Genomic DNA, 11,629 nt, shown 5'->3' on the forward strand with positions numbered 1-11,629 from the left:
TCACATCCGGGATATAGAAGACTTATTTTAATTGGGCAAAAATCATAAACCCAGATATATAAAAATTTTGGCGTTTTATGCGTAATGGAGTTGGAAAAACTGGATTATCCAATTCTGTCCGTGTGTGTGTCTGTGTGTAAACACAATAACTTGAGTACCGTTACAGCTAGGTTGATGAAAGTTCATATATAAATATTTTATCAAAATCGTAGATCCGTATCAACTTTTGAGCGATTACCGATAACCGGAAGTGGTACTTTTTCTACTTTGAATTTTTCAAAAGCCTATAACTTGAGTTCTATTTCAGATAGATAAATGAAATTTGATATGTAAGTAGAAGATCTAATTCTCTATGTTCTGTCAAATTTTGAGTAATTTCTGTTTATCGGAAGTACTTAGTTAGCGCTACTTCCGATTTCTCAAAAACGCATGTAAATTTATAAAGTACTAATAATATTGCGCACTATTATGCACATCTTTTTTTAGCGTTCACTTGGTGTGCATTTCTTTTTTCTACGAGATTATATTCTATTTTAAAAATTTTGAGTATTTAAAATGGATTAAAAATGTCTAGAAGTCTATATCCCGAGTTGCCATTCCCCGTAGTGTTATATTAATATTAGAATATTCGAGAAAGTTTAGGGGAGATCACTCCCGGTTTATTTTACCTTCTATTAGAGTGGGTAAAATAGGGGATGAATTTTTATGTGTGCTCTTGTCTATGTCAGTGTGTTTATTTTTCAATGTGTCCCTGTGTCTGTCTTTAATTTTTTTTCCGATTTTTTTTTAGAAATTAAAATTTACTTCCGTGTTCATTTGTTTCTTATTGAAACGCACCGGTGAAACGAACATTTAACCCTGGACAGCATAGTGCTAGTAGTTTTATTGTTATAATTATTATTACTTGACTGTTAACAGCTAATAACAATAATATCAATAAGGTACACCAGGTTTTTGATACATCAAAAATAAAATCAATAACTATTAAATGAAGGCAATATTAATTATATATTTTTTTATTTTTAGTAATAAGCCCATTAAAATAAAGTTGTATGATGACAGTATTACATTTAGTATGCCAAATATTAATTATAAAGATACATACACATTTGTTAATTAGATGATAATAATATCAATTAAAAATGAATTAAGAATAATAAGAATGACATTATCTATATACATGTTAGAATTGTTTTTTCATGGTACAAATTGTGGAGCAATATTATCAATAGAACAACCCACTTTATGCGTTATATTTGATTTTAAATTGGCGTTTGATAGCCTAGGCAGGAGCAACCTCTGGAATATCTTACAGTCTCATAGTTAACAGTACGCCTGTAGAAAAATAAAAAAGAAAAAACAGGGAAGGCAAATGAGAATGTGGAGACGTTCAGCAGAACAACAATTTTCTTTAAAAGAGGATTTTTTTAGAGACTGTCAAGTAAACTGCCTAGAACCGGGAAGTTTATAAAGAGCTTTATGAAGCGGTTACCCTGAAAGTCCGTTTTCCAGTCTCTTTCAATGAATTTTGTCTAATCTCGCTGTTTAATTCGCGTTCTTGTCATAGCTGCAAGGTGTTGTGTTACAGTTAATTAAGTCGATCCCCAGTCTTTGTTCCATAATCAATTTAAAAATTTAAAAAATTTCATTTTTAAAAAATAAAAGTATAATTGCTAAAGTAATAGAACAATCATATAAATCTTTATCTAAGATTTAAATGCATACAAAGTTTAATCTTTTTTTTACCTACTTTTAGAGTGGGTAAAATAGGGGATGAATTTTAATGTGTGTTTATGTCTATTTCAGTGTGTTTATTTATCAAAGTGTCTCTGTGTCTGTCTGTAAGGCTTTAATTAGTTTGGTGCTGCGCATATTAAATATACGCAATAAAATATTACGAATTTTTTTTTAGAACTTTATATTTACTTCCGTGTTATTTTATTTAATTCAACTTTATTCAATTTTATTCATTAACGGTAACAATAGTAGGCACGGAGGTTTTTTTTTCACATTTGCCGTTTTAAAATAAACAAATTAAAAAAACAGTTTAAGAACAGCGTTTAAAAAAGCAAAAGCCTGTTAATTTGTTTCTTATTAAAACAAACCCGAGAAACGAACATCAAACCTGGACAGCACTGTGCTAGTAGTTTAATTGTAACAATTAAAATTACTTGACTGTAAACAGCTAATGTCAATAATAAGCGTACACCTGGTTTTTGATACAGCAAAAGTAAAATCAATAATAACTATTGAATTAAGCAATGTTAATCATTTTTTTAATAATCTGCCCATGAAAATATAGTTTTATTATGATGTCAATACAACATTCAGTAAATCAAATATTAATTTTAAAGATATATACATACACATATGTCAAATAGATAATAATGTTTTTAAAAATGAATTGAGAATAAAAATTAATGGCATTATCTATGTACATTTTAGATTTTTTCATGGTACAAATCGTAGAGCAACACTACGAATATAAACAGTCAACTTTATGCATTATATTTTATTTTAAATTGAAGTTTGATAGCCTAGGCATAAGCAACATCTGGAATATTTTACACTGTCGTTATTGACAGTACGCGTGCAGAAAAAAATGAAACATGGAAGGCAAATGGAAATGTAAAAGCGCTCTTCAGAAAAACTTTTTTTTAAAAAAGATGATTCTTTTGGGGGACTGCCAACAAAACTGCCTAAAACCGGGAAGTTTATGAAGAGCTTAATAAAGCGATCTCTTTGTCTAAGGCACAAAAGCGAAAATATGTCGATGATCGAGAAATAATTTTTAAAATAAAAATAAAATAATAGTACCTAATATAATGTAAATGATAATACAAGTGTATTTCACTCAAATGTTGGTTATGTCTGTATATAAAAAGTAAATACACTGACAATTATGAATACATGTATTCGCAGTTGATTGGCATAGTGCTAACTAAATTATATATTCAAATACCAAATGTTATGTCTGTATATATATATATAAGTAAATACAGTGACAATTATGAATACAAATATTCGTAGTTGCTTGGCATTGTGCTAACTAAATTATATATTCAAATGCCGAGGTCTATGAAACCGATGAACTCTACTTCGTCTGCCCTATGTCTCCTAGGTACTAAAGGGAAATGATGATATTCGTTACGGTTATAGAAAACCGCTTATATGCATTAATACCAAATACATTAAAACCCTTTCAAAATTATACAATATGTCCAATACAAATCGAAATTACATTTTGTATGTGTGTTATAAGTAATTTTGTGATCTATTTTAAAAGATTCAGCCATTTAATTAACCAGTTTGTGACCAACAGGCCAGTAGTAGACTAATTGTCTAGGACAGGGTAAAGTCTCGTACTGCACTGGGTCAAAACAAAGAGGTATTTTAGACCAGTCCTCTACAGGTATTCTTGATATTGGTTCTTGAAACATCAAAGTTCGCTGTAATCTTGTTGGGAGTTTGGTCTGTTTTAGGTTTTCTTCTCTCATAGGTCCAGTCCCAAGTAAGGTGGAGACTTCAATAAAAGCTAGTTTGACCAGTGGCCAGGGTTGTTAGATTGCTGATTGTAATTCAGGTGGAATATTTAGCGTTGTGGCGTTGACCGAATCGTTTTCTTTAAACTTTCGCAACATTTGAAAGTCAGACTTGAATATCATTCCGATGGCGAAAAGGTATTTGACAAATACTAAACTTTCATAAGACATGAAGCGAGGAATGTTTAGTGCTTGAATCTATTTCCCAGAGGTTAAATGCCTTCAATAAAATGCAACCCAGAGGCGTATCCAGGTTTTCAGTGTAGGGGGAGCAAGCAAAAAAGGCGCCGAATTTGTAATATATATACATATATATATATATATATATATATATATATATATATATATATATATATATATATATATATATATATATATATATATATATATCTAATATATAAAGCTCAATTCTGTATGTACAAATTCATGTGTTTGTCGTTGACATACTTCTATGGATTTAAGTTTTAGACTATTTACCGTGCTCACAGTCTAAATTTATGAGTTAAAAAATTACTGTTGAAAGTGTTGGGAAATAATTTTCATTTTTCAAACTGATAGTAATAATTGTCGGCATGTTCATTAAACACAAGTTTTAAAAAAAAATATCATCTTTTACAAAAATTCTAATTATGTCTTTATTTAGTTCTATAGCACTTACTTCCCTTTGATAAATTAGGCAAAACACAATTACTTCCCTTTATAAAACCATTGCATTAGTATTAGTTGAAAAGAATTTACTTTTTAATTACTTTGTTTCGTTGTTGGGAAAAAAATAATTACATAATTAGCGGGGAGTGCTCAAGTGCAAATGTTGTAGGTATTTTACGGATAAGCTTGGAGTATTATAATTGTTCATTAAATTGAAACAGGCGCGTTTGTTTGAGTGAGTGCAAAAGACTATGAATAAGTTGGGGTACTATTAAGCTAAAACAGGTGATTCCGCCCCGGGCGTTTATGTTCGCGTTAGTGTTTTCTTTGTGTTTAGGTGGGTTTGCGTTAGTGGTTGCGTTTTGATTTGGTTCGTTTTTGTTCTTTCTTTTTTCGTTTTTGTTTGTGTTTGGGTTTGTATTTGTGTTTTTGGTTGGTTTTGCGTTTGGCTTTGGTTTGTTTTCGTTTGCTTTTTCGTTGTTTTTTTTTTTGTTGGTATTGGTGTTTGTGGTTGGGTTTGTTGTTAGGTTTTTGTTTTCGTTTGCTTTTTTGTTTGTTTTTTCTTTGTGTTTGTATTGGTGTTTGTGGTTGTGGTTGGGTTTGTTGTTAGGTTTTTGTTTTCGTTTGTATTTGTAATTGTGTTAGCGTTATGTTGTCGTTTTGTTGTTTTGGTTTTGGTTGGTTGTGGTTCGGGTGGGCAATGCCGGGTTTAGAATGATTGCTAAACACACAGGTAATGGTCCTTAACAGAAAGGTTTTTCACAGAAGCCAGAGCAGGGCCTGGCCGGGACGGCTAGTAAATATATACATTAGCTGTATGTTGTTGCTTCGCTATGATGTAAAATAAATTGAAAGTAGCACTCTGAAGAAATAAAAAAACATACACATTGTAGGCCGAGAAAACAAAAAATGTAGGCTGACAAAACAAAAAAAATGTATCACTCTAAACAAAAAACAAATATACACACACTGCAACCAAAAACAATGAACGCAACATAATCTGTTTTGTAATCCTTGTAAAAAAAATTACATAATAATTCCTGGGACATTAATTAAGACTAGCGAAAAGGGGAAACAATCACTATTTTAATATAAATATGTATATGTCTATACATTAAATTATGAATATCAAAACAACTTTATAATTACTTAATAATCTAATAAAGTAGCTTAACGCTATTCGGTTTTACAAAAATATTTTGTCTAAAATCAAAATTAAATATATTGTCATTATAAATGCTAAAATATTTACAGTATAATGAAAGTGTTTTAAATCAGAGTTGGTATAAAACCCAGCTTTTCAATTCACAAGTATAAAATTCTGATAAATAGCCTACAGATTACCAATATATAGGTCTTGCATTTCAGATCATACATGGTAAAGTTATCAACTGACTTTTTGTGTTCTTTAAAGATCATTTTTACTTTCTCGTATATACGAAGTATAGAGAAAGTCTTGTAATCGTGCAAAAAAAAAAATCGAGATTTTTACAAATCTCGACGTTTTACACCTCACTGATACGGAAAAACATAATTTTGCAATCTTGTCCGTATGTCTGTGTGTCTGTCTGTCTGTGTGTCTGTCTGTCTGTCCGTGTGTAAACACGATAACTTGAGTACCGTTACAGCTAGGTTGATGAAATTTCATATATAAGTATTTTATCAAAATCGTAGAAATGTATCAACTTTTGAGCGATTTCCGATAACCGGAAGTGGTACTTTTCCTACTTTGAATTTTTCAAAAGCCTATAACTTGAGTACTATTTCAGATAGATAAATGAAATTTCACATGTAAGTAAAAGATCTACTTCTCTACCTTCTGTTAAATTTTGAGTAATTTCCGTTGACCGGAAGTAGTAATTTACGCTACTTCCGATTTCTCAAAAAACTAATGTAAATTTTAAAAGTACTAATAATATTGCGCACTATTATGCGCTTTTTTATTTGGCGTTCAATTGGTGTGCAGTTAATTTGTCTACGAGATTTTATTCTATTTTTAAAACTTTTAGTATTTAAAATTGATTAAAAATCATGTCTATAGCTCGAGTTCCCATCCCCTGTTATTTTATATAAGAATATTCGAGAAAGTTTAGGGGAGATCACTCCCGGTTTATTTTAACATAATGATAAGGTATGAGTTAGATCACTGTATTGCTCACACACAGTTTTACTGGTAATTGCAAAAACAATGTTCACAGAGGTTTACGTTTCAAAAGCTATGATCTGGCGACATGGTACTTTGGTACATCATTACGCGTTTTTCCAAATGTACTTAACAGATCAGTTCGGGGTGGGTTGGGGGGGGGGGAGGGTTCAACTACATTCACCACTGTCCGGTCACTTTAGGTCAATTATCCAACCCAGCGTATACCTAGGTGTGACATTAATGTCGCTCTACACAATTGTGGCGGTGAGGTGGGGGGGGTGGAATAACCAACTCAGAGTGAACATAGCGTTATTTTTTAGACGACTGTTCTAAACATACATTATTCAATTGCACATATATACTGATTCAAAAATAGATTTTAAAATAATTATTTTACAGAGTAGTTCATGGGGGGGGGGTTTATAACCCACCTAACACCCCCCCCCCCCACACACACACACACCGCCTGCGCTACTGAGCTGAGCGGATAATTAACTGTGCGATCAGTGTTAGTTAAAATTGAGTTGTTTTTTTTTAAATACAAAATATAGCATTATTCACATTTAATATAGATCTAGATATAGTAAACTAAAATAATAATTAATATAAAGTTGATATTGTTTCATATAAATTTGTAATCGTAATCACTATCGCCCAAACTGTCATAATACTACTACTTCATCGTGATGACGTTGTTGACCTTGTCATAATTTACCCACCGCTACGCAGTTCGCCCATAAGTAAATTTAAATAGAGGTGCCACGTCAGTTGTATTTATGTCTGTATTGTAATTTCAAAAAATTAATTACACGATTTAAACTGTATATATAAAGTAATTATGTGTGAAGTTTTATGTGTAACATTTTCTAATTCAATTATTCGTAAACAAATACATTATACATTTGCCTTAAACTTAACACTAATCTTGCCAAGTGCTACTACCCGTAGAGGTTTTTTAAACATTGCAATGCATCGTAATGGTTATTTTTAGATTGAGAAACTGATGCAGCTGCTAATACGTGTTGTGAACGTAGACTCTACTAGTCTATTACTACTATGCTTAACTGCTGCATGAAAATGTATCTTGTGATTTACAGAGATGTGCCGACTAAAAATAATTTTTTAACAAATATCAATGTTTAAAACTTTAAGTTTAAAAAGTTTCCAAAAAGACGCCACTTTGCTGAAAATGGCCCGAGGGGGAGCGGCCGCTCCCCCTGCTCCCCCCCTGCGTACGCTACTGATGCATCCATTCACAAGACAAAACTGAAACAATCGTCGAGACACTTCACTGGTTGTTCTCCCGTATTCTTTATGTTTTTCAATTTTTTTACTAATTTTTTTGACTAAATACCGGTACTCATTATCAACTACTAAATCTGCGCCTAGTTTTAGTATATTTGAAATACAGTACAACTTGTTTGTATCAATCTTTAATAAAATATGAACGAGGGCAGTTCTGTTTTTACTGTCCACCTTATTGATATCAGCCCCATATGCTAAGAGTTTGGGTAAAACTTCAAAACAATAATCAGTGCAATCTTTGTTTGCGGCTATCATACAAGCGGTCTGCCCTGTGGCATCACTTGCATTCACATCTGCTCCATGTTCTAAAAGTATATTTAAAAATTCAGTGTTTTTTTTTCTATCACTCATTCTTTTGATGGCATAATTCTCAATGGCAATCATCAAAGCATTTTTTCCTTTATTATCTTGCACGTTTACACTAGCACCATGTTCAACTAATAATTGAGCCAATGAATATTTACTTGCTTCTGCGGCATACATCAGAGCTGACTGCCCCTTATTTGTGCGAATTTCCTTATCTGCTCCCATTTCTAATAATACACGTGCAACATCAACACTAAAGGCATGGTGTAAAAGTGTTTCTCCTAATTTATTTTGTAAATTTATGTCACTTCCAAAATCAATCAAGTAATTAATTAACTTATGTTTCTTCATAAGGAAAAGTGGTGTGTTTCCTTCGTTGTTTTGATAATTTACATTTACTCCATGTTTTATCAAAGCACTTATCGAAGCGTCGAGATCGAATTTCGCAGCCAAATGTAGGTTTGTGTTACTTTGTCCATTACTTGCGTGGATGTTTGCATTGTTTTCTATTAAATGTTTAATAGTAATTGGAAGCAATTCTAAAATCACTTTCTCGTAACGACACAATAATTCATCTCCTTTGAGCATCGTGTGGTGCAAGGTTGTATTCTTGTTTTCGTCAACTAACATTACATCAGCTCCAACAGTGAGAAGGTACCTGACAGCCTCAACGTTACCACAATGACGACACGCCATCATAAACGGCGTCTCACCTTTTGCGTTCTGGACATTGACGTCAGCTTTGTGGGCTACAAACAACTCCAAGACATCCACGTCGCCCAACTCAGCCGCTGCGTGTAGACATGTGTTACCTTCATTATCGGTGGTTGAAACATTGGCGCCATTGTTTAAAAATGATTCAGCTACAAGCTTTATTTTATCTCTCCAATTTTGTATTCCATAATGTGATTTTGAGCTTACTAAGGGTGTATGGAATATATAACCACCAATAGCCTGTTTTATGGCTATCGTGAGTGTTGGTGTCTTTTTAGTATCACGCATATTGGCGTCAGCTCCATATTTTAATAAAGCTATTGACATCTCAACATTTCTATGTTCAAGAGCAATCATTAGCTCAAAATACTTGCCCATATCTAAAATCGCGCCATGTTGAATCAACAAATGTAAAAGCTCTGAGTCACTACTTAAAACAGCGACGATTGTTGGAGTGCATAGAGACTCGCATATCACGTTTTCTTCAGTTCCACACATACATATATTATAACATTTTACCCTATGACTGAAAGTGATGTTAACATCAGCTCCAGCTTGTATTAACTTGGCTACCATCTGTACGTTACTGTTCATCACCGCATAAGCTAATGCTGTCATCTGTTTTAGGTCAACACAGTTGACCTCGGGCTTAAGGTCAAGCAAAAGATCAAAGACTTGTTCGTTATTTGTTTTAGCTGCCCACATCAAGGCTGTCATTCCGTCTATGTCCACCATTGATATATCAGCTCCATGTTCTAACAAAAATTGTGTGGTGGCAAAGTTACGTTCTATAATAGAGTTCTTGAGAATTATGCTGTGATCTTTAATAGAGTTTATGAGAGGCGTTCTTTGATATTTATCTACACAATTTATATTCGAGCCTGCATAGATAAGAAGCTTCATCATGTCTATATTTGATACCTTACAAGCATCAGAGAAAAGTGTATAACTTTCATTATTATAGCCCTCAAATTTAGCTCCAGCGTTCACAAGTAATTTTACTATTTCCAGATTATTTGACCTGCAGGCATAATGAAGAGCTGTACTCTGAGAATCATCTGCTTGGTCGATATTTACTTTCTTTTCTATAAGAAAGTTGACGATCTCCATTTGTTTTGACTGAACAGCTTTTATAAGTAATGTACTGCCGTCTTCATCAATACAGTTAACATCCGCGCCGGATGATACAAGCAGTTCAACTATTTCTATGTGAGAGCAACTAACCGCTTCCATTTTAGCCCCAATCAACAGTGCGTTTATTAGCTCAACACTTTCGCCACTGCAAGCGACTTGAAGAGTTTTATTTTTACAGAAATTTACAATATCAAGATCAGAGTATTTTTCAATTAGAATTTTTACAATCGATATATCTTGCAATTGTACGGCCTGTGTCAGCAGTGTCTCCAAATTTCCAACTTTTCCCCTGAGATTGTTTAGAGCTGAAAGTGTTAGCATGGTAATCAGAGCTTCCTTTTTCGCTTCATCCTCAAAAGTTAATGATTTTAAATTGAAAGAAACCCCCGCGTCTATTAAATCTTGGAGCAAATCAATACGTTCATTAGTAAAAGCCACATAAAAAGCGGTCCCACGTTGGTCTAAGTTGTGTTTAAGATATTTCTGCATAGCTTTCTCGCCTTCGGCAACAGCAGCCATAAAGCGTTCATTCTTTGCCATCTCTAAAGCCTCCAATCCTCGATCACAATCAAAGAAACATCCAGCCCTGATCAGTTCTTCTACACATTTCGTGTCATTATTCTTTATTGCTATGGTTAGTGCTGTGACACGAATGGGAGTTTGTATATCTCGTACACGTACTCGAAGTCTAACTTCATTGGGGTCAGCACCCGCTTTTAGTAGTCTTGTTAATGCTAGCAAATTCTTGTCTTCAGCAGCTAACATTAGCGCAGTAAGGCGACTACTAGTTTTGCAATAAATTGAGTCAGTGTCCAGACCTTCAATATTCCCCAATTTAGCAGCTGTAAAAATGTCTGATGGAGTTACATATTTTCCGTTAGATATGTTTGCAAGAAAGTCTAAATCCGGAAAGCTACGAAACTCTTCTGCAGTGCTGTACAGCTAAAATAAAAAAAAATATTTTAAATGTTTAAAGTTTGAAAAAAATAAATCAGTTTTGATAACAGTAATCCACTTAGATGTTTTCCTGATTTTAAACAAGTCTTAAGATGTTAGAATAGTATATATTTTGCAAAATTCATTGTATTTTTTCTTGAAAACGTATACAATAAAATAGCAACAATGCACTGTAGATTCTTTGAATTATACAGCAATACATATTATTGCATCCTGTACAAACGTGTAACTCAGACTATTTGGAGTACCAAGCTACCACAAAAATTGTTGTTACTTCTGCTAGGTTTTCCTTTTTGCAGTTGAAAAAAACTCTCACACAAAGTGTGGATTATTTTTTTAAGAATGCCCGTCTGCATCGAAAACAACTCGTCATATCTAGGTGGTTGCTACTCGAGAACCTACTGCGGAAAAGTTTTTGGTTCATCTAATGAGCAAAATAGTGTGTTCCATTAACGTAAAAAAATAAAGATTTTATCCGAGTTTGTGCGTTATCATTATCATTTTTCCGGTTCTAAGACAATGCGACAGATTAAGCAGAGTTAATTTGTTTCAGAGACACCGGCATAAGAATGAATTGTGTGGTCAGCACTATGTACAGCCGCTTTTGTTTTCCCTAACAATAGTTAGGTACCCATCATAGTTTGGTGGACTGAGGGAAATTCTAATGACTTGAACCCAAATTCGAACTCGAGACATTTGGGACAGCAGTCGAGATCTCTACCACTAGGCCACGCGCATGCGTTATACACACAAACAAAAAGACTCATAAAAGACGTGTGAGCTGGCTAGCACTTATGACGTAATCACACTTAAGAACAAGACTAAATAAGATCAACATAATCTTCTAGAAGAAGATATAACACTTTTTTAGCGCAAT

The 11,629-nt window shown here is 33.2% G+C and overlaps 1 protein-coding gene across 1 annotated transcript; it reads right to left on the reverse strand.

The window, feature by feature from the left end:
* Positions 1-6,802: 6,802 nt before the first annotated feature.
* LOC131927590 (serine/threonine-protein phosphatase 6 regulatory ankyrin repeat subunit A-like) lies at positions 6,803-10,701 on the reverse strand. The gene has a single exon (XM_059283297.1). It carries the CDS (start codon positions 10,558-10,560, stop codon positions 7,459-7,461), a length of 3,102 nt encoding a protein of 1,033 aa, XP_059139280.1. The 5' UTR covers positions 10,561-10,701; the 3' UTR covers positions 6,803-7,458.
* Between the last annotated feature and the right edge of the window lie 928 nt (positions 10,702-11,629).

This window comes from Physella acuta, unplaced genomic scaffold (assembly GCF_028476545.2).
Source record: "Physella acuta isolate Inbredline_101_S28 unplaced genomic scaffold, ASM2847654v3 ptg001422l, whole genome shotgun sequence".
Lineage (NCBI taxonomy): Eukaryota > Metazoa > Mollusca > Gastropoda > Physidae > Physella > Physella acuta.

Coding starts and splice junctions, on each gene's coding strand:
- LOC131927590 (XM_059283297.1), bottom strand. CDS start 10,560: ATGTTAGCTGCTGAAGACAAGAATTTGCTAGCATTAACAAGACTACTA.